The sequence below is a fragment of the Scatophagus argus genome, chromosome 5 (genome assembly GCF_020382885.2).
Source record: "Scatophagus argus isolate fScaArg1 chromosome 5, fScaArg1.pri, whole genome shotgun sequence".
In the NCBI taxonomy this organism is placed as follows: domain Eukaryota; kingdom Metazoa; phylum Chordata; class Actinopteri; family Scatophagidae; genus Scatophagus; species Scatophagus argus.
In genome coordinates, this window is record NC_058497.1 from 19,687,344 (window position 1) to 19,710,845 (window position 23,502).

At 42.3% G+C, this 23,502-nt stretch overlaps 2 protein-coding genes across 3 annotated transcripts; both read left to right on the forward strand.

Annotated features, from left to right (window-relative positions):
* Positions 1-111: 111 nt before the first annotated feature.
* Positions 112-17,323, forward strand: LOC124059466 (protein KIAA0100-like). Its single transcript, XM_046389468.1, has 40 exons — positions 112-326; positions 888-1,027; positions 1,205-1,331; positions 1,519-1,568; positions 1,707-1,848; positions 1,927-2,045; positions 2,182-2,242; positions 2,316-2,499; positions 3,278-3,401; positions 3,514-3,638; positions 3,734-3,801; positions 3,891-4,027; positions 4,235-4,353; positions 4,755-4,948; positions 5,287-5,584; positions 5,848-6,053; positions 6,134-7,172; positions 7,324-7,515; positions 7,807-8,009; positions 8,433-8,551; positions 8,652-8,875; positions 8,969-9,159; positions 9,357-9,456; positions 9,592-9,791; positions 9,879-10,176; positions 10,265-10,422; positions 10,660-10,866; positions 11,129-11,228; positions 11,323-11,505; positions 11,665-11,786; positions 11,901-12,056; positions 12,400-12,521; positions 12,605-12,785; positions 13,249-13,335; positions 13,811-13,921; positions 14,005-14,140; positions 14,505-14,629; positions 14,720-14,821; positions 15,249-15,383; positions 15,909-17,323. The coding sequence occupies exons 2-40, from the start codon at positions 957-959 to the stop codon at positions 16,092-16,094; spliced, it is 6,702 nt and encodes a 2,233-aa protein (XP_046245424.1). The 5' UTR covers positions 112-326; positions 888-956; the 3' UTR covers positions 16,095-17,323.
* A 184-nt stretch (positions 17,324-17,507) lies between these two features.
* On the forward strand, positions 17,508-23,136 carry rskra (ribosomal protein S6 kinase related a). Of its 2 annotated transcripts, none has more exons than XM_046389480.1 (12): positions 17,508-17,675; positions 18,610-18,849; positions 18,934-19,017; positions 19,105-19,173; positions 19,624-19,693; positions 20,170-20,277; positions 20,419-20,459; positions 20,995-21,022; positions 21,352-21,441; positions 21,759-21,847; positions 21,933-22,043; positions 22,128-23,136. In XM_046389480.1, the coding sequence occupies exons 1-12, from the start codon at positions 17,646-17,648 to the stop codon at positions 22,428-22,430; spliced, it is 1,263 nt and encodes a 420-aa protein (XP_046245436.1). In that variant the 5' UTR covers positions 17,508-17,645; the 3' UTR covers positions 22,431-23,136. The 2 variants fall into 2 exon arrangements, with proteins under 2 accessions (XP_046245436.1, XP_046245437.1); XM_046389481.1 differs by lacking the exon at positions 17,508-17,675 and adding an exon at positions 17,684-18,050.
* Positions 23,137-23,502: the final 366 nt, after the last annotated feature.

Genomic DNA, 23,502 nt, shown 5'->3' on the forward strand with positions numbered 1-23,502 from the left:
TAGTTTGACTGTGTTTGTGTGGGTGTGTACTTTGTGTCTTTTTTAATTGGTTTTAGTAGTTTCATATGAAGTGGAAATGAACATGCTGAATAAACCTTTGTGTTGTATTTCATATCTCATTTGCTTGGACCGTTTTGTTGGCGGTGCTCCAGCTCCTCTCCCACTTGTCACAGTTCTCTTCTCGGCTGCAAGTCAAAGAAGCAGCCAGCTGAGTGAGTAGGGAGGACCGGAACAGAGCCGGAGTGTTAACTCCGTCTGAGGAGAGTTAACTGCTCTTTGTAGCACAATGCTGTGAAACGAAAACTCGGTACTTTGAATATGTCAGGGTAAGTACACCTGGTTTTTGACTGGAACCAACGGAAGTCAGACATTTACATTGGTTGCTAAAAGGAGTGCTAAGTTGTGTACCAGTCTTGCAGCTATGCTAAGTTAGCTTTAGCGTTAGCACGCTAGCACAGATTTGCTACTGATTTTTGGGTGACGCGGCGGCAAATATTTTTAACTATTTCATGTTTGGTTAGTTCGGGCTAACGCCGCTACACCTTAGCCACGACTCACTGTTTTGCCAACAGTAGGTAGTGAGCAAGGAGCAAGTTTCGTTAAAGGTTTTACGTAGTGTTAAGTGATAAAGTTTAGCTCCGTGCTATTTCATGTTCCGTTTGTAACTACACTGTATTTAATTAGCAATGTTAGCTCTGTGAGGCCAGCTGTTACCGTTAGCTGAAAAACATTGTTAACGTTTATGAATTTGCATAGCAAATGCTGCCCCGGCCAGTTACGGTGGCGATAGACGAGTTACTGATTAATGTTTTTTAGTTACCACCTAGCTAAAGCCACCTGAATGTAAGGTGTGTGGAAGTTGAAGTGCACCTCTCCCTGTTTGACAGCAGCTGATAGCAGATAGAGGAGCAGCCAGACCCATGTCCAAGATTTGGGTGTGAACAACTTGGGACACAATGTCTCTCTTGCTGATTTCCTTCCTTCTAATTCTTCTGCTTGGCACTCTGCTGTTATGCATCATTTTCAGGTAAATAAATCTGTCAGTTTCTCCAGTATATCTGTGATTGCCAGTGATGTCCTGGGCTTTGGTGACGTTGATCTAGTTTAACTTAACAGTGCTCATAAGATTTAATTTAGATTTTACATATTTTAGGAGCAGCCATGTACAGGATTAAAGATTTCTGCTCTTGTCTCCTGCTTCTAGGTGGCTTATATGTACCCTGGCTGTGCGATTCTTCCAGACTGCGCTGAATGCTGAGCTAAAGATCAGATCAGTAGGGCTGTTTTCTGTCCAAGGAATTAGTATCCAATTTCACCCCCAGCATACCCTGGTAAGTCATCCTGCTGTGTTTATGTGACATTTATGTGCTGAGCTCATTCACTGTTACCCTATCAGGAGTAGATGTTTGGCGTAGTAATGACTAGAAAAGATTTTATGCTGCCTGTCGACTCTCCCAGAGTATATCAGAGGTACCTTTTTGACTGCCTCTTCCATAACAGTGATTTTCTTTATTTCAGGAAATTGACAGAATATGGATTTCAAGTAAACTGCTAAACCAGGATTTGCCGTAAGTTGTCACATTTCTTTGTCAGTTTAACAGTATGAGATATAATGTTTAAGCAAATCAGTTACAGGTGCTAGACCCTTATGTATGAAAACACGTAATTCCGTTATTTGAGATGGTTTCTGCATGTTTGTGTTTCAGGCGATACCTGGCATTGTGTGTTGGGGACACCAGGGTTAGGTTTGACTTGCAAGCACCGCTCAGACCTTTAGTTAAGACGAGCCATGGTAGAACGTCTGGAAAGTTTTCAGTCAGCCCCACAGCACTGCGCTTTCTGTCACAGGTATGGAGCCTCACTGTAGGTCACTTTTGCTAAACTAGTTTTATAGACAACATCTAACTTTCTGTCTTGTGCTTTCAGCTGCTCTCTTTCCACATCAGCTCCATCAATGTGATGGTACTGAACTTGGCACTGTCAGAGTCTCTGTGGCACATGACTATTACAGGCATCACCTTATTACTTGACCACCAGAGTAAAAAGTAACTACACAGTTCACACTCTGTTACTTCTGTGTGCAGTTGATCTTATTTAACTATTAAATTCAATAGAAAAGAAAGAATATCCCAACCAAAAGGTGTAGTACAATATTATTAATTTTTCTTATTTTCATTACAGGCTGGCATGGGACTTCTCAGTTGGGCAGCTAAGCAGTAAAGTCCTTAAAAGCAGTCAGTTGGTAAGTTCTTCTGTTTTCACCGAACTAGAAACTTGTGATTAAATATGTGCGTCTAACATTGTCTGCGTCGTAGGATATATGTTTGGCTGAGGTGGCCCTGAGCCTGCTGCTGTCTGGAGATGTGAGCTTACCGGAGATGAAGCCAGGCAGTTTGTCCCTGAGTGTGAGGACGTTTACAGCAGAGCTGCACGAAGGACTCTTTCTCAGCCAACTACTCTTGCCCCCGTCTCCCCAAAAGAGCGTTCATAATGCATCTGGTGAGCACACGTAATGCACAATTGTAATTAAAATAACTTGACATCTTAGAAGTATTGGGTTCTTTGGATGTTAATCTCACATCTGGGATGTTGGGATTATTGTGCGAGTGAGGGGGCATGTCAACTGTTATAAAGCACAGCTAGTCTTAGCTGCATTTTTCCTGTATTCCCCAGGCTAATTCTCTCTATTACTTTTGTATTTTTAACATTGAATTCTAACTGTGATGCCACTAATGTTTTTCACTGGCTTCAAATCAGTGACCTGCTTATTCTGAAATGCGTGGACGCGAACCATTATGATATTTTTAGCAGTTCTGCTAACCACCAATATAATAAAGACAAGGTCATTTTGTACAACTTTAGTGACTTCTGTATGTGCTTGAAGCCTTCACATGCCTAACAATAAATAGAAAAAAGTATAATCTCCTCAGTCACATAGAGTTAAATTATATCGTATAATAAGTAAGAATGCGTTTGTAAAATCAAGTACTTGAAATTCTTTCCCGTTCTTGCGGGTATTTTGGGCCATTATTCACTGAATGAGAAATTAAAGAAACTTATAGTGAAAACTAAAACATCAGTAGCGCAGACATGTTAATGGTGGTTTTGCCTGTATAAATACAAAATAACATGGGAAGAGAAGAGGAAATGACACATTATCCTGGAAGTTCCTGGAAAACATCCTGTATGTTTAGAAACTAAAACTTTAAAGTGGTGCATTTGCAAGAATACATACATAATATTGTGATTTAATGATATTAATACGGTTTCCTTTCAGAGAGTGAAAACGCTGAGTTTATCCAAACTGACACTGTCGAACAGTTTCATCAGCTGATTCCCAACAAGGTCAATGTGGAATTCGATAATACAAATGTAACCCTGTCCATGCACAGCCAGAAAAGGTGAGTCAGCGTTTTACTATCAGTTGCCTTTAGTTGTTGTTGTGCACAACTTGATGACCAATTTAATGACCTATTGATTTAAGCGTTTTATGACTTTTCCTTGTCCGTGCAGACACCTGAACTGGACTCTGAAGTCTCTAAAAGTCTGCTATGGACGTGACGATCAGCAGCTTCCCCTTAAAAGCTTCACTCCTGAGCTGAGCTTTCCCCAGAGCAGCTTGGAGCTCCTTTTTGAAGGTTAGTGGACAGCTGGGTGCCAGACGCAGTGCAGAGAGAGTTGGATGAAAGAAAAAAAAGCTATGAATAACACGTTCTTCTTTATTTATTGGCAGATGGACTTCTCCTCTCACAAAGTCGGCAAAGAATCCTTTGTGTGAACACACTCAAGACAACCGTGCAGGTAAGGAAGATCCTTGATGGTCACATCACAATAATATGACTCATATTTGACATTATTTTCACTCTTGGGGTTGTTTTCTCTCCTGTCAGGTTACCTCAATGGACATTTCAGGGTCATTCACAGTGAACACTTGCATTGTTCACTACCGTCATCAGGAGTTCTCTCATTGGTTAAATCTATTTCCATGGGAACAGCTAATCCACCGGAAGGCAGCACATAGAAAAAGGCAAGTTGCAAAAAGGAAAACTCAAAGTCACAGCTCATTGTAAAATTTCCTATGGCTGTGAAAATGCTAATCTAACACCTTTTTTTTATCTTCTCTTTCTTATCTATGTTTTGTGTTTGCACATCACTCATTTTGTATTTTGTGTTTCCATGACATTATCACGTTGTGTAGTCCATTAGATTATTTGCCCACCCTCCTTTTACTCAGGCGCCTCCCTCACCTGGATGCTCCTGTGATGATCACCTCTTCTGTGTCCAACATTAACGTGTCCGTTCAGCTGGGAGACACAACGCCTTTTGCCCTTGGTTTCCTCTCTGCCAGTGCAGGTAGTGCAGGTCTTTCACGTGTACATAAATAGAGAGGCAGGTGAATGTCATGTGATGTTACTGCTGCATTGCTAAATGAGACCATTGTTGCGTTAAAGTATAACCTCAACGTGCTGTGGAAGGCTTAATTAACACTTAATGTTGTCACTCTGTGTGTCCTGTTCTATTTTTGCAACAAATTTTCCTCCATGGTTTTTGCTTACTTTTACTATGCAAATTTTGGGTCAGCCTTTTTCAAACATGCCAAACTAGATTAGATAAGGTCTTTTCGTAGCATGCCCTTTAAACATTATACATTTACTTGCAGTCTTTTCTTAGTTTTTAATGGACAACTTAAATTACTATACTGTAGTGAGGATATATTTCCTCAAAATAATGATTTTTGCTTCCTGTGTCTGTAGAACTGCAGCATCTTCTTGACATTAAAGATGACACCGAGAACCCAGAGTCCCAGAATGTTCACCAACGTGCCTCACTGTCCCTGGACAACTTCTGGTGGAGAGTGGGTCAGGGGTCTCATATCCAACAAGCTCCCCACCCTCCTGGCAAACATGTGTGGGGAGAGGCACTAATTTTAGACTCGCTCAGTCTTCAGGTAGGAGCACAAATTATTAGGGAGTGAAACTTGTTTTATTTCATGTGTAATTAAACTTAAAATTCATTTTTTGAAAGATGTTGTGTATGTCCATATATCTGCACAGCTGTACTATTCTTCATATCAACAACCATCTAAAAAGCCAAGGGTCTCCTCTTTTCTTTTTTCTTTTCTCTGCATTGTTGTTTTTCTGAATTCTCCAGTTTTCCGACCCTAAATCACATCAAAGCTGTTAACACAGAACAAGCTGTTTTAAGTTGAAACTAGAGTTTTATATGTAGTAAATGAGTTAGAGGATATTAGCACACTTTGCATTGCATTTGATCTCATCCCTCCAGGGCAGTTTCAACCGACCACACATGGAGTCGAGTTTCCAGTCTCCAAGTCTGAGCGTGGAGTCCAGTCTGAAAGGGCTTCAGGTGGAACTTTCAGAGACATGTGCACTGTGTCTGTCTCGACTGCTGTCCCTCATCTACGTTCCTCGTGACACTGGGCCCCAGCTCTCTGATGTGGCCGCGGTGTCCCCCCCTGGTGACAATGCCGTCCAAACCTCCCCGTGCTCACAGCTACACCTGCTGTTTAAACTGGACTGTTGTCTGGAGGATGTTAATGTGTTCACACTGTCTAATCTGGCAGGTAATTTATTTGAGATTATGTAACGTAGCGCAGTGAAAAGGTGATGTTTGCTACTCTGTTCACTCTGTTTAATAACTCTACATGGGACATAATCAGTAGTCTTTTTAAGTAATATTTATAGTATGCCTCATAGTCATTTGTCCTTTCTCTTACAAGTACCCTGTTGTATTTTCATCACCCTGTGAGACCAAAGACCACAGGATTCACAAACTTCACTGCAACACCTTTAATTATCATCTTTTATTTACTCATGGTCTCTTTAGGAGCTGTGTCTTTGCGAATGGACACCGTCCGAGTCCTGAGCTCTGCAGAGAGCTCCACGGTGTCTCTTCAAGGTGTTAGCTTGTCAGCGATCAAAACGCTCACAGAGAACATGGAATCATGCCTGCCCGCCTCCGAAACTCCCAACCCTGTGCTCAAACTCACCATGATGGCCTTTACCTACCACATCACCACCCACACGTTACAGGTAAACACATCAAACTCTGTGTTCTTGTTCTAGACTGAGTGATTCACTGTGTCAGCATTCATGTTTTGTGTTTTAATCAGATTCAGGGTGAAGAGGAGTTCACTGTTGAATGGACGCCACCGAATCACATGGTCTTATATCAACACCTGACTGAAGCTCAGGCTTGTTGGCGTATGCTTTGCGGAGAGAAACCGATCAAACGTGTAGAGAGTGAAATTGTTTCAGGCCAGAGCAGAGTGCTGTGTGTGCGTGTTGAACTGGGCTGCACTCGTTTGACAGCTCATGTTAGTGAGCAGAACTATATTCTCCTGCACACAGAGGCCCTCTCGGTCTCCAGGCATGCTGGTTCTATTCGCATACATTCTCCCTCCGTGATCTTCAACTTTGATGGCAACAACATTGTCTCTTTTCAAGGTCTAGATGTTGAAACACACACAGAGCTGGCTGAAATGCAGCTGCACAAAGACACCTTCCCATTCCTCACCACCCTTCACAACCGTGTCTGGGTCCTCACCTGCCCCTCTCTGTCTGTTGAGTTTCCATACCAGTACAATTTCTCAAACACCTTTGACAAGGCCATTAGTGTGCAGAAGTGGCTAAAGTCTCTCCATCACTCCCCAAACCAAGCTGCCACCTCCCAACACCTGCCTCCTGATCTTGTATTCAAAATCAGCCAGTTCTCATTTGTCTTCCTGGACGACATCTTTGAAATCAAACTGCGAGACAACTACGAACTCATGAAGGACGAGAGTAAGGAAAGTGCAAAGCGTCTTCAACTTCTAGATAAGAAGGTGGCAGATCTGCGCAAGCAGCACGGAGAACTTCTTCCTGCCAGAAAGATTGAAGAGCTGTATAGTTCGCTGGAGAAAAAGCACATTGAGATCTACATCCAGCGCTCACGTCGTCTCTACGCCAACACGCCCATGAGGAAGTCCCTGCTGACCTGGACGGTGTCAGACTTGGAGCTCGTTGCCCTGGCTGATCAGTCTCTTCATGGACCAGAGAGGGTCAGAGAGCAGCTGAGAGACATTGACGGGATCAGTCCCTTCCCCAGAGATGGGCTCCCTCTAGTGGTCCAGTGGTGCCGCGCTGTCAAGTTTAAACTGGCTGCATTTTTGGGTAAATAAACATGAATTGCAAATATGAAGTGGAATTTAGATGAGACCTAATTGGATATGAAATGTGTCTTAATTACATAGCTTACAATTTTAAGCTCATCTCTACCTATGCAAAAATAACTGATGTCTTTCCTCTTTTTCTGATGTGCCAGTGAGAATTCGGGATTACCCTCGTTACCTGTTTGAGATCCGGGACTGGAAGCTGTCAGGACGCCTGATTGGGACCGAGCAGGACGGACAGGGCAGGGCTCATCGCAAAGAGATTGTCCCACTTGGCCCTCCATGGGGAGATGTGACAGTACACAGGAACATGCCACCACTCAAGTTCTACTATGATTTCAAATGTGAGTTATATGAGTCATACTGTCACCATGATGTTCTCCATAGTCTGTTTGGTTTTGACACATCAGAATGGCAAACAAAACTTTGTAGCAACTGTCCCTCATTCTTTCACAAGTGAGGAGAAAAAAGAAATGAAGTAAAAATATTTTGTTTTTAATAATCATGTTGCTGGTGAGTCATAATCTGTATTAAGCAACACAGCCATGAATGCAGTCATACTGTTGATTAATGTGAGTTTTACTCTCTTAAACACTCAGAGTTATTTTCTCTTACCAAAACTTCTCTTTGTGCAGCTAACATAAATCTGTACACGATTGTGTGGGGGCCATGTTGGGATCCTGCCTGGACTTTGATTGGCCAGTCAGTTGACCTGCTGACCAAACCCACAGTTGATCCCTCACCTCTTCTGGCCTGGTGGGACAAAAGTCGTCTTCTTCTGCATGGGCGCTGGGTGATGGACATTGATCATGCTAACCTTCATCAGCTGGCTACAGAGGTGAAACAATGTGCTAACAAACTCAGCTGTTATGAAATGAAGTTTAACAAAACAAATCATATTTCAGTCAGATGGTATTTACATTCAGTGGCCACTTTATTGGTTGCAACAGTACAATCTATTGCAATCCAATACAGCCGTTCTCCTTTGAAGTTGACTTTTACAATGCCTGTAATGTTTTTTTTTTTCCGGCACTGTCAAAGATATGGTACATTGCTGACAGTGTCACCAAAACCTGGGCATTATAAACTCTGCATGCCTTGCAGAGGTGTACCTAATAACATGTCCACTCAGTATGTGTTTTATGACACATATTGTACTCTCAGTTTTTTATATTTTAGTTTTTGTGGTACCTGGACTATGTGATGCAAAACTAAATCAATCTCCTAATCTAATATAAAGATGAATCTTGCATTCTTACAGGATCCTTACAACACCACAGAAAACCTTCACTGGGAGTGGAATCAGCTGAACTTTGACTGGAACCCTGGTCAGTTTGTTTTTAAAGGAGATTTGGATGTAAATGTCAGGACAGCATCAAAGTAAGTGGAGTCAACAGAGGTGAAATTGTGATTAAATGAAACTTTTAACTGCGTTTTTAGAGAATCCTTCAATAATACAAGTGTGTTTTTTACATGCAAGGTATGATGACATCTGTTTTCTACACCTGCCCAACCTGTGTATGACCCTTGACCTCCAATGGCTTTGCCATGGCAACCCCCATGACCACCATGCTGTAATGCTCTGCTGTGCAGAGAACATTGCAGACATGACCTCAGGACAACCTCATGACTCCTACAGAGCCTTTCGCTCTGAGAACCTCAACCTCTCCATCACCATGGACCTTAACCAGCACTGTGGCACAGGTACATTTCTCTGTGAGATATACAAGCTAAGCTAAGCCCAGTGCATTTGAAAACCAATATCAGATATGAATTTTATATATCTTTTCTTTGTAGAAGCCCTCCAGCCTAGAATCCTGCTGTACAGCAGCACCCTGCGTTGGATGCAGAACTTTTGGGCAACCTGGACGGGTGTATCTCGACCAATTTGCAGAGGCAAGCTCTTCCACAGCCTCAGGCCTGTCCGCAAGAAGCTGGGTCAGCATTACAAACAGATGTCCTACACAGCTGCCTTCCCTCAACTACAAGCAAGTGTTTTTTTTTGGTTGCCTTCCAGCAACAGTGCACTATTTTCTTTAAGTTTTTACCAGAAAATCTGCATTTGCACTCATTTACACTGTATCGTGTGTACCTTGATTGCTGACAGATAATTTTTGAGTTCTTTCCCCTTTTGTTTTGCTTACACCTGTATGTAACACATTCCAACATATTATGTGTCCTTCAGGTACATTACTGGGCCTCCTTTGCCCAGCAGAGAGGTGTCCAAGTGGAGTGCAACAAAGGCCATGTCTTCACTCGTGGGGCACAAAGGCTTATTCCACAGGGTACAGCAGTTAGCATGACACCATTCAAGAAAAAAAAAAAAAAACTGTTCACACATGTAGCTCAATTTAGTCCTCCAACAGCATGTGAAGTGATTTTTTTAATGTGTGTGTGTGTTTGTTCATTCTGTGTCCCAGCTGGCACTGTGATGAGGAGGCTTATCTCTGAATGGAATGTGACTCAGATGGTTAGTGAGCTGTCTCACGTGACTGTCCACCTAATGGCCTCCACCTGGGATGAGACGGCTGATCACCAGATGAACGCTCAGGTGAAGAAGACTCACCTGCTCAGCCTGTCTTCCCTGAGCTACCAGCGACAGAGCAACCACATGGAGGAGGTAAAACACCAGAGATGGCTGGAGCTTAAACCAATTTCACACTGTGGCTGCATTCATAATCAAGATATTCTTGAATATTTCTGACAGGAGGTGAACCAGAAGGATGAGACTAATGCTTCTTACACTCACAAACTGTGCCTGGTGGACCTACGTGCTTCCTGGACCACCACTAACAGGAACATAGCTTTTGGACTGTATGACGGTTATAAAAAGGCATCTGTACTAAAGAGAAACCTCTCCACTGAAGCTTTGAAGGGTCTGAGGATCGACACACAGCTGCAGACAAAGAAGCTCAAACGCTCTCCTTCCAACTACTCTCCCACCACAGCCCCTACCACACCAGTTATGCCCACTGTTAGTCGAGCAGAAAAAAGTCAAAATGAAGGTGAGAAAATGGCTTAACTATGACAAGATAACTGTTGAGTCTTTAAAGTGGACTGATCTCTTTTCATTTTCCCTCTTTTACTCTATAGGAACATCAATGCTCCAGAAACTGATTGAGGAAACAGACAAGTTTGTGGTGTTTTCAGAGGAGGACTCAGGTGTCAGCGACCAGCTGTGCGGCATTGCAGCCTGTCAGACCGACGATGTCTACAACCGTAACTGGTTTATCGAGCTGGTCAACTGCCAGGTGCCTGATTTTGTTTTATTTTATTTGTTCGTTTTTTTGAATCCAGGTTTGTTGGTTTTTCATGCTAAATATCTAAGTGAAGAATCATATTTTCTGCTACATAAAAATCCAGCAATATGGACAACAGCTGTGTGGACAAAGCTGTGTCAATCAACTCAGAAACTCACAGTTTAGCAAAAGTTATTGATAATGTGGGTGGCTCAGTGTCTTAACCCTGCTCGGCTTTCCTTTACCCAGATGATGTTGCGTGGCACGGAGACTGCAGGCTGTGTGCTGGTGTCTGCAGCAAAGGCTCAGCTGCTTCAGTGTGAGCACCACCCTGCCTGGTACAACGACACCCTGAAGCAGAAAACCACCTGGACCTGTCTGCTGGATGGCATGCAGTACTTTGCCACCATGGAACCAAACCCATCTGAGCAAGAGGACAGACAGTTGTGGCTGGAGGTAAGCACAGCTCCTATCTGATGGTTATATCAGGGGGTCTTTAATGCATAGATGAGTCCAAATTTAGAACTACAGTCTGCTCTGATAAGGGAAGAGATGTTTTGTCCCTTTGAAGTGGTGAAAGTCGTGAATGAAAAGTAATTCACAGTGACAAAAGCCAGGCTAAGTGGCTGTATTATATCCTCGCATAACACTTAACTGTGCAACTACATCTTCACAACTGAGGCTTCCTGCTCTGACTCTGTCATTGGCTTGTGTTTAGGTAAAAAACATAGAGGAGCACAGGCAGCGTAACGTGGACTCAGTGCTGGAGCTGATGGAGAGTGGCCAGGCTGTGGGAGGAATGGTTAGCACCACTACAGGTAAATGACTTCACCACATAGCAGACACCTCCCTCGCATCATTACCTTTGCTGTCTAACAGATAGAGACATTTTTTACTTTTCTGCGTCTGTAGACTGGAACCAGCCAGCCCAGGTGAACGAGGCTCAGCAGGTTCAGCGTATCATCTCTCGCTGTAGCTGCCGGATGCACTACATCAGTTACAGTCACGACATCAACCCAGAGGTGGCCACCCAGATCAAACCACCAGAGCTGAGGAATAACCATGAAAAAGAGGACTTACTGAAAAAACAGGCTGGTATGTCTGGGCTCCCGATTCATATCTTTAACCTCCAAGTAACAATGCATCTAGGTTCTTATAAAAGGGGCAGATTTCTGTTTTTCAGTGAGAATATCAGTTTGTATCTGTGGGAAGGCAGATGGGATTATTCTGAGCTTTAAATGGTTTTATTTGCAGGTGCTGTGGACACCTTCACCCTTATTCACCATGATCTTGAGATATCCACTAACCCTGTTCAGTACGCTATGATCCTGGACATCGTCAACAATCTGTTGTTGCATGTGGAGCCCAGACGAAAGGTTGGTTAATGGTCTCAGTTTACGAAAGTCTTTCCATGTCCTGACTGATGTTTCATCCTTGCTTGTTCTGTGTTTTGTTTTGTTTTGTTTTTTTAATCTTGTGGGGAAATGTAGGAGCACAGTGAGAAAAAGCAGCGTGTACGTTTCCAGCTGGAAATTTCTAGCAACCCTGAGGAGCAGCGCAGCAGCATCCTGCACCTTCAGGAGGCCGTCAGGCAGCACCTCACCCAGATCAGACGCCTTGAGAAACAGATTTACTCCAACATCAGGGTGAGTCACATCGTTCTTTATTTTTAAAAATGATGATGTAAATACAGATGATAAAAGGAAAGTTTGGTCTGTGATGTTTTAAGTAAAATTTATGGTGCGGAATTGACAATGAATAAGTGAATAAATGCATCCCCAGTATTCTTATATTCATAGTGGTAAGCAGTGGCTGTTGGGTTGCATTGTGGGTGTTGTAGGCACCAGGAAGAAGAATGAGTGAAGTAAAAAAAAAAGTAATGATATCTCTGGTTCTGTTGCATCAAGTTTGTGTTATGGGGGTGCAATGCTAAATCAGTGTAGCACTCTTTCAGATCATTAAATATTTACTTTCTTTATCATGTGTCAGGCACAACCTGAGGAACTAAGCAGTGATGAACTGATGGAGATCAACACCAGACTGCAGAACCAGTTAAACCAGGAGAAGAATGACATGCAGATGAAGAGCGAAGAGCTCAACATTCTCATCAGGTTGCACTTCAGTGCTAATTCGCATCCATTGCTGAGAAGATGTGACACACAGATCAAAAATGAATATCTTCTCTCTCCTTTAGGTGCTTTAAGGACTTCCAGCTGCAACGAGCAAACAAGCTGGAGCTGCGTAAGCCCCCAGAGGATGTGAGTGTGGTGAGGAGAACTGAGATCTACTTTGCCCAGGCCCGCTGGTGTCTGACCGAGGAGGACGGCCAGCTTGGCATCGCTGAATTAGAGCTGCAGAGGTTCATGTACAGTAAGGTGAGCAGTTAGTAAGGAGCTACAGCAGTTTGCACTTTGAAACGGCAGGCTGATGATTGTATTGCAGACAGAAGAGCAGGATCGCTGCTTAATTTTCATCCAGGGCTCAAACCTGACATCCCATGAAATCATCTGTCTTCTCACATATTCTCTTTTACTATTTTCACTTCATAAAACATTCTTGCCCTCTGCAGCTCTTATTTACACCGAGTCCAGCTTTTTTTTTTTGTACTTGCATTCTATATTTCAAGAACGTTTGTAGGATAACTGGAATGTGTAACATGTCCTGTAGTTGGTATTTGTTTGGTTTTTCTCTTTAAAAAAAAATAGCGTTAAAAATAACTGAACACAATCTGCACTGCAGTATCCTTCAGTATCCTTCTTCCGACACATCCAATATTGTATTTGGTTTCTCTGCTTGATGTTATATGTCACTGAATCTGTGAATATTTTCTTCCCACAGCTGAACAAGTCTGATGACACAGCAGAGCATCTTTTGGAGTTAGGATGGTTCACAATGAACAACCTACTGCCCAATGCAGCATACAAGGTACATACAAGTCTCTGCTTAGTTATTTGTTTGTTTGTTTCCGTAAATTTAATTTGACTTTCTTGCAATGATATTAATGACCATATGAGTCAAGTTGCCTATAATATGCAGTATTTCTGACTCTCTGGCTGGTTTCTTCTGTGCAGCGTTTGAGGGTATGTGCAGTGCTGGTACAGTGACAGGACTTAATGTCTGTGTTGACTCCATGTTGTGTGTTCAGATGGGATCACTCAGTCGCTCTTCAGAGTTTCATATTTAATGTTGCATGCACACACACACACAAACACAAGGATTTGTTGATGCATGCGTGACCAAAGGCTCATTGCAAATTCATGTAACCTTATGTTGTTGTCCATACTGTGTTCATATCGTCAGTAACGTCAAAGTATGTTCAAAGTGACGTCAAAGCAGGATTTTCATACTAAATCTCACTAGAGCTTTATTTTGTGAATTGAACTCTCTCTTCTTTTAACAGGTCGTCCTTCGCCCTCAGAGTAACTGCCAGTCTGGACGACAGTTTGCTTTGCGTATCTTCAGCAAAGTACGCCCCCCTGTGGGAGGAATCTCTGTTAAGGAACACTTTGAGGTGAAGAACATTTCATGCGGTCACAATTTGCCGAAACATTTGGATCACGTTTCACTAAGCATTTACTGTTTCTGTTTCATCAGGTGAACGTGGTGCCTCTCACCATCCAGCTAATGTACCAGTTCTTCAAGAGGATGATGGGATTTTTCTTCCCAGGAAGAAATGTTGAGGAGGAGGAGGTCACAGATGAGGAAGACAAGTTTAGACTGGTTACCACAGGTGTGTTTTTGTCAGCAGTGGAAATATGACAGCAGTAAGATGAGTAGCACTTACTATGTCTGTGGGATTACCAGCCTGTTATCGACACCAACTAAATGATCAATAGTGGTTTCGATTTTCTCTGCCAGATATGTGTGTGTCTGTGTGTGTGGTGTTGAAAAACCCATTACTGTGTTATGTCATCCCTCTGAGCTATTAAAAGGCTCTGTTACCGGATATGACCTTGGTGTGTGTGTGTGTGTGTGTGTGTGTACGTGCGTGAGAGAGAGAAAGGGAGAAGAAGAGACTCAGTGGGAGTATAGGGTGTAGGGTACAGAGTCACCCAGAGGCCACAGTGCTGATGCTGATGTGCTCTGTGTCACAGGTATCCCTGTCAAGCCTCGCCAGTCATCAGAGGACACCATGGGTGCTATGGGCCCCAGCAAAAGTGTCGCCCAGGGGCTGAACCGCACTGCAGGGGTCAGGAGGTCATTCAGGAAACCTCCGGAGGTATTTGTTCTTCCTCATTGGTTGTTGCTCATATGTGAAGAACAACGGAAACAAAGCACATAAATTGCATTTGTATTTTTCTCCCTGCAGCATCCTGTTGATGACATCGATAAGATGAAGGAACGAGCTGCAATGAACAACTCCTTCATCTACATCAAGATTCCCCAAGTGCCTCTCTGTGTCAGCTATAAGGTGGGTCAAAACAGCTCAGGTCATTCATACAAAACGATCAGTAATCATGAAAAAAATAGTTTATTCAGAGCTTCTTGGTGCTCAGTGTATGAACTTTCATATTTTTGACCCTGTTGGATTTATAGTACAGTACAGTAAAGGCATCAGGTTTCGAGATTCATTCCATTGATTTTTTTGATTGTGAAATGCAGGATGACACAATATTATGGCTGTGCAATAAAAACTAGTGTGTAATAAAAAAACGATTACCCTTTTTTAACAATTAACAATATACTCCAGCATTTTAAAATACTCTACTATACTATTGGCACAGTGTAAGTAGTTGTAGTTATGCAAATGGAAAAAAATCTTATGGGTTCATTCCTTTTTTTAATTTTTTTTTTAGTTGTCAAACTAATGTTAACAGGATAAAATCCTGTGTCTTTAGGGAGAAAAGAGCAGTGTGGACTGGAAGGACCTGAACCTGGTTCTGCCCTGTTTGGAGTACCACAACAACACCTGGACATGGCTCGACTTTGCCATGGCTGTGAAACGGGACAGCCGGAAAGCACTTGTCGCTCAGGTAGACAACATTTTGGACTTGAAACCTCACAAGCTGTGTCTGAACCATCCAACACCTTTGGGATGAACTGGAACAGAGATTGTGAGCCAGGCCTTCTGGTCCAACATCAGTGTCTGATCTCACAAGTGCTCTACTGCATGAACGGGCAACAATTCCCACAGAAACACTCAAAAAATCTTGTGGTCTTGTGGAAAGCCTTCCCAGAAGAGTGGAAGCTGTTATAGCTGCAAAGCTGTCTGTGTGTTTAGACCACAATGTCATCAGATTGGTATAATGTTCAACTGTCCCAGTGCTTTTGTCTATATAGTGTAACTTGAGGTGGTGTGTTAATTAAGGTTACATTTCCAAAAAGTGCCCTGCTGTACTGGTCTAAATAAGTCATCCTCAATTGCAGACTGTGCTTTCAGTTGTCTTTGTTTATATTCCATTTCCAAGACTGACTAGGAGCACAAAAAACCTAAATTTACCTTGACATTGAGAAGTTTTATATTTCTAAACTTGTTCTTTTTGCTCCTCTCTGCCCAGATGATAAAGGAGAAGCTGCGTCTGAAACCAGCTTCGGGCTCAGACCTGCGGGGGAAAGCGTCTGAAGGGAAGTCTGACAACAGCCTGCAGCAGCAGGAGGAAGATGAAAAGGCGCGGCTCCTCATCGGCCTCAGCACCGCAGACAAAAGCTCCAGCAAGAAGAGCATCTTCAGTCGACGCAAGTGAAGCAACAAACACTCGCACATTCACACCACGTCAGAATCCGACTGGATGATCCACTGCAGCAGCTGCCGAAATCCCTCAGCATGGGGATCAGGGAAGATGCAGCTCTGCTTCTTAGGGGTCAGGACATCAGTCTGGCTTTGTGAATATCAATGAAAAAGGGAGGTAGTGGAGCTTTTCAAATAGTTTTAGAGGATACCTTACTGTATTGTGTGAGCCTGCTGAACTAAAAGTAAAATCCTGGAGGGTTTTTTTTCAGTACTCCTGGTGTCTCTCAAATTAGAGTTTATGGCCAAAATCCCTGCAGGAACTCAAACAACTCCAGGATTACCAGGGTGCCATTATGACCAAATATATACACACTTGCTTGTTTATTTGTGTGCCATTTAAATATTCACTCTGCATTTCATACACTCTTAACACAACTCTCAAAACAATGACCTCTTAAGTTGCAATGACTATAGCGAGGAGGACTTACAGTATGTAGCTAGCCCTTCACTGTTACTGTTTCCTCTGCTTGGATGAATGCAAGACTGAGAGCACCTTTTCCTGCTGGCTCAGGAACACTGTATGTCGAACTTGTTAAAATCTGCTAGAATAAATACGACTCCATTGAAAGCACCTTCAATGCTGCCAGCTGTAGAAAAATAGACCTTGAAATGTCATAAAGAAATATATCAAATATGTTTTATCAATCCAAGCTTAAAGATGTTGTATATGGCTGTATGACTGTCACTCTGACATGAAGGCCTTTTCCCACAAATGACCACATAATAAAATAATGCTATTTTATATGTCACCTGCACCCCCTCAGCTAGCTGTACCTCACGCCAGTGCAATATATCAAGACCAGAGCAGGAAAAACATTTTAATTAGTTGTATACTGTGGCACGTGGTTTGATGGTATTGTGGCAAAAAAACGCAAATATGTTGCAGCTCATGGCTGAGTGTATGTTTTGTAATTTTATTACTAAAGCACTTTTTATGCAAAGTATTTTGATATTTTTGTAAGCGGGGTTGTTTTGTGTTGAATTTCTTGTATAACTGTGCTGCTAAGCCTGTTATTTCAGTCACATTTCAATGAAGAAGAAGAAGAAAAATAAATAAATACACCCTGAACATTTCAATTAAAACTGATCATATCGCTAAAGCAGATGTATCTACATTTCTATCAGCTCTGTTGGCTTATTGTTTATCTGTCAATAATAATAATAAAAAAAAGTGTTCTAGTCTCTCAGTGGTGCGTTTGTGTGCAAAGAAAGTGGTAGGAAGTTTTGTGAGCGGGGCGAAGGGGCCGGGCGTGATTGATCATTAATGTGACAGCTTTAACTGGAGCGGAATCGAGCTCACCCCGCTCTGGATGACTGCAAAACATTTCTATCTCATCACACACTCACACACACACACACACACACACACACACACACAAACACACACTCACAAACACGTGGATGCTGCAATGGCTGAGACGGGACGGCGAGAGGACGCGATGAGAGGAAGTGAATTTGTCGCTTTTTCACACTTTGTTCTCGTGTGAGATTCGTCGGTTCATTGATGGGCAGCGACATCAGTAGAAGCAGTAAGGTGAGTAAACCTGATTCGCTCTCTTTGGTGTTGTTTACAAGATAATATCACTGATGTTGTTGGGAGGATGTGGACGAGAGCTAAAACAGTGCCGGAATATTTAAGCGTTTTAAAGAATTAATACAAGTTGCTGCCGGGGACTTTTCTTTTTAAATAAAGTTAGTGAAATATAAAAAACTTAAGGTCGTTTTAAATGCAAAAAAAAGCGTGAAATCCGTGATACAAGATGTCTGAGTCGGTCCTGTCCAGCGAAGTGAAGTCTGGTCAGAAATAGATATTGATTAGCTGTTAAGTGATTATTGACCTTCCGACCAGCAGCTCGGGGTCAATAGCTGTTTGGTTTGAGTGCAGCGCTCATTTAAATGGCTGCAGAAGGTAAAGTCAGATTCAGCTGTCGTGAGTATAAAATATTTGCGAGGATTTCATTATTTTGTGCTGAAATTGTAAATTACACTTCGTGGGATCATTAAACAGAATTGCAGACGACATTGGGTGTTTCCGTTATAAGCAGCGGTGAAAGAAACTGTCAGATTTATCAGTTTAGTCAGAGTCTAAAGATATTCAATTTTATCTTTAAAAAATGTGCTTTAAGAAATACGCGTGCAGCAGAAAGGCTCTTTCCCATTGTTTTATTATTACTTATTCAATTCTGTGATTATTATTACTTATGCATTAAAACTTGAGCAACATCTTAATATTGTTTTAGCAACTGTACTTCTAAGTAGTTTATTCTATGCATCATATTTTACTTGATCATAGTAGATTTTTAATGTAAAATTGTAACTACAGCTGTGAGATTAATGTAGTTGACAAAAAACTACAATAAAAACAGTCCCCTTCACAATGTATTGGAGTTTGAGGACAAAGTGCCCCATACGTGTAAATAAGTACAGTATTTTGGTCATTTCACTTAACTACATCTTTTATTATCCAGGGAGAGGGACCAGCTGCTCAGCGTCGGCTCAGTCATGGTTTCCTCTCGAACATGGGGGTCTCCGTCCCTCAGAGACTCGGACACTCGGCTGTATTCTCTCAGCCCGCGGGGCCGCCTGTCCCCAGAGTCCTGCTGCCTCCGGGGGACAGGGCTGAGACGTCAGGCGCAGAGAGGACTCTCTTCTCTGTCTTTCTGCCTGAGTTCCCACGGTGTAAATTTTCTGGACGAGACCATTTCCAGGTACTCAGGACCACAAGCCTGCTCAATAGAATTAAGAAGTAAAGTAGTGGAAATGGTGAGATAACCGTACTTCTGTGCTCACAGATCCTGGGCTTCATAGCCAAAGGCTCATATGGACCCATCTTGAAAGTGAGGGACATTTTCAAAGATAAGACCTTTGCTGTTAAGGTTGGTAATAATCACCTCTACAACAGCGTTATGTAAGACTATAAAACATGTTTTATTTTCTGTTTAATGATTTTCACTGTTGCTTAGGTTTTAGCCAAGTCAGAGATCTTGAAGCATGGAGTGGTGAAGCAGTCCAAGGAAGAAGTCATCATTCAGGTATCACAGTGTGAAATTATCAGCAGTGGGAAAAGTTACCAGTCGGTCAAAGTGCCATTACTTTGCTGCTCTTATACTTATGGACGAGCTGCAAACATGAATCAGTTGGAAACAAAAATTAAGAGTAAGGTAGTAAGTGGAAGTGCTGTGACTCGACAATTAAAAGATAAATAGCTCATTTTAAATGTAGCTACTCGCACTAAAAAGTGAGAGAGGAAATTGCCATTGAAAGTCCCCAAAGGATTCCATAACTGACTGTATAGAGGTTGTGCAGCATGTGTTCACAACGTCTGGGCTCGTCATTGAACGCCACATGTAGGTAATTAGTTAATTAGTCCTCACTCTTTTATAGGGCATCACCTGGACTGTAGGAAGTTCACTTTCCATCTCTCACTGTTATGTTCACTGTCCCTTTGTGTGTGTGTGTGTGTGTCGACTGTTGCATTGCAGCGGCAGCTCAAACACCCATTTATCCACAATCTGCAGGACTGCTGGCAGACACAGCACCATCTCTTCATTAGTGAGTTAATAAGTATAAACCGTGATGGCACAGTTCAGCCCTCACCCCTTCTGTTCTCCTTCCCTTCTTTATTGTTTCTGAGGAGTTTCTCCTCTCGTGGTCCCACAAAGCAGATTGTGCTGCTGAATCCTCGTGAATCTCAGCACTGGATGCTGAAGAGGTACACTGCCATCTAATGAGAGTGCTGGGTAAAGCTCAGTGCGACTGCCTGCATGGCTTTCCAGTTTGTATCCACAATTTATTGATTTTTTAAGTGGTGTTAGCAGGTTAAACTCAAATTTGAGTAAGAATAGTATGACGTCAACTCAACCTTAATCCTCCCTCCCTCCTTCAGCGATGTGACGAGCAAATCTTTTGTTTTTTCTCTCCTCTTCGTGGTTTCCTCTTTTCTGATGTTTTATTTCAGAACATGCTGGCATGCTTCATTCATGTTTCAGAGAGACAAGAAGTATCTGTGTGTCTCATCCTCTCTGCAGTGTGCGACTACTGCTGCCTTGGAGACTTGCACACATGCTGGCTGCTGAAGGGCCAGTTTGGGGAGCGTGAGGTTCGCCTCTTTGCTGCAGAGCTGGGCAGTGCGCTCGGTTAGTGCGCATCAGACTTTCAGAGACATTAAGAGTTCATCATACTGAGCTTTAGCGTCGATTGTGTTCACACAGACATCCTGCTTGAGTTGTATTTATGTTACATTTTCTTACTTCCTGTACTCTCTTTGTTATTTGCAGGATTCCTACACGACATAGGGATCATACATAGGGATGTAAAGGTATTATTTTTTATGTCATGTTGTCCGTCTGTCCATCTCATTCTTGTTATATCTCAGGAACACTTTAAGGAACACTAATTGTGACAAAATTTCACATGAATTTCTAATAGGATAAAATGATGATGTGATGACATTTTATATCCAAAATGTCAAAGGCCAACTTCACTGTGACATCATTATATTTTACGGCCATTATTTAACACCAGAACTGAGGAACAGAAGGGCAGATTGGGACCAGATTTCACATTAAGTCAGAAACTGAATTGGTGACACTAATTTTGGGTGTCCACCTCGAAACTGTGCTGACCGTATGGATCTTCAGTACAGCGACGTCCACATCTGGAGCTTTGTAGTCCACAACAAGCTCAGTGGTTCTGCTGATGGTGCTGCACCATGTGATGAAGCTCTCCATCACTCAGTACATGTCCATGACACACATGGATGCAAACTGCAACTTGTCTGGTGCGGAGAGTCATGTAATGTTTTCATCCTGCATTTCTGACTCTTTTATGATAATAATTTTACTTTTTTTCAGATGGAGAACATTCTTCTAAATGACCAAGGTAATGCTTGTCTATTTTTCTTTTTTGCCTCGGGTCTGTGCAAACAGTTAGAGAGTCTGTTGTCAGATTAAACTATTTAAATTTTGAATCCTGCACAACAGAGACACAAGTGAAACGGGTGACAACAAATGAAAGAGTACAAAAACTAACAAAGCACAATGCAGATACAACCGATACATTAAAATAAGAAATATGCTGACCATAAGTGTTGTACCTAAAAGCAGGACCAACAACACAAAACATAATGGAATAATTAAAGACTGTCACAGAAATATTTTCTGCTGATTCAGTGTGCTGCTGAGGCACATCAGTCATGTGTTTTGATTCAGGTCACCTTCGTTTGTCTGATTTCGGACTCTCGCGGCGGCTGAATCGAGGAGGACGAGCGTTCACCATATGTGGGACGATCCAGTACATGGGTGAGAGTTTGGTTTCATTTCCCTACAAATGAAATATATTTCCCGAGAGCGTTTGAGCTTCGCTGTTTTTCTTCACTGCATCTGAGGCCCACCTGCGTTTTGTTCCCATTCGGGTGACCCAGTTACGAACAAGATGCACCTGTGATCCACCTCAGATGTTACTGCTTTGGGTTCTCTGAACAAGAATTTTTCTCAAAACCTTTGCATTGCTTTTTTGTCTCCACGTTCAAACGTTTTTGTCTCTGTGATCCCCACTTTTCATGTCATCCATCTTGAGCTTGTGTTCATATTTGTTTTCCTGCTTCCTGTTTGAGCAGCACCTGAAGTTTTAGGTGGGGGTCCATACAACCACGCTGCTGACTGGTGGTCCCTTGGCATCATGTTGTTCTCACTGGTGACAGGAGAGGTGGGAGCACATAAACTCAATATTTATTAGCTCCAAAGCTGGTTCTGTGTCAAGTATTGGTCATTGTGATTTCTCCTTTTTGCAGTTTCCAGTACCTGCAGAGCTGGACCACAATAGCATGTTGAATAAAGTCAAAGATTTTCCTTATGTCCTACCTAAGAGCTGCAGCTCTGCTCTGATCTCACTCCTCACCGAGGTTTGTAAATGCCATTCTCCTCTCTCTAACTTATACACTGTGATCCCTCTGCTTGTCTGTTCTAATTCCTTTTTATCGATGCAGCTTTTGTGCAAGAATCCAGCGAATCGGCTTCGTAACGTGGAGCGTTTCAGGATGCAGGCCTTCTTTCATGGCTCTTCATTCGACGCTCTCATCCTTCAAAGGGCACCTGTTGACGTCATCCTCGAGCTCAGGGCTCATCCTGATTGGGCAGCCAAAGCAAGGAGAGGCCTGTCATTGGACTACGTAGACAACTTTGACTGTGATCAAATCCTTTATTCTCCTACAAAAGCATCCACTGATCCTTCTCCCACTGTGGCCAACGTGGACCTGAGCCCAGCCACAGAGCAGACTTGTGAAGCCTAAGACGGGGCTGTGTTTCTGTGTCCGAGTACATAAGCTGACTGGAAATGAGAGACACTGCAGGTATGAATATTTCTCTGATACACATGTCATGGACTTAGTTTCCCATTTTCACAGGGTTAAAAAGATCCCATTTCCTCAGTGTATATACAGTATGTACTTGTTACCTGCTGTTTACTTTTACTTTACCCACTGTGGCCGTTGTTCTGCCACATTTTTATTGCTGTCATTCAGTAATTTGTTAATATTGTGGGATACCTTAAAATTATTATCTTTTTTTATTTCAGTATTCAAATTCTATTAAATCACTTTAGGGATTTTATCCTTAAATGTTGAAATGAAATTTCGATGTTGTAAATAAATATTTTGCACTCCTTGGTGTTGTTAAAATCTGTCTGATTTCCCAGCCCTCATGTGTACTTGTGTGCATTATCCAAAAGTAATCTTATTATACACTCAGATAATATTGGGGTAGTTATGTGTATCTTAACTCAGTGTCATCATTAAATATTTGCATAAGCTTTGTGTAATGTTGCAGTCCAACTGATATGGCTGTTGTTTACTATATATATATAATAAATAGACTACTCTTCACAAACACAACTAAGTGACACCTGAAGCTGGTCATCGGACCACAGCATGAGAGATTTGTCATCATTCCAGTGTGTTTTTTTTTTTGTCTGACAGTTATCATTAAAAATGCAAAAGCGACACTGTCTCATCATTTCACACATTTACAATTGTAGGTTTTCTCACAAAATCATACTTATTGATTTGAAACAACATAAAAATGTTAATTGTTGACATTAAAAAACAAAAAACATCTTGAAGCCAGAGTACCTGGAGAAAACCCATGCAGGCACAGGGAGGACATGCAAACTCCGCACAGAAGGGCCCAGACCAGGATTCAAACCTGGAACCCTCTTGCTGTGAGGCAACAGTTGCTAACCACTGCACCACCCTGTTGCCCTAAATGTGCATATAACATGTCAGTAGACAGAACAAACTCACCTCAAGCTGCATTCGATAGCTGTTCTGAAGCTTTCAGCTGTATCCTCATCGCATGCTGTGATGA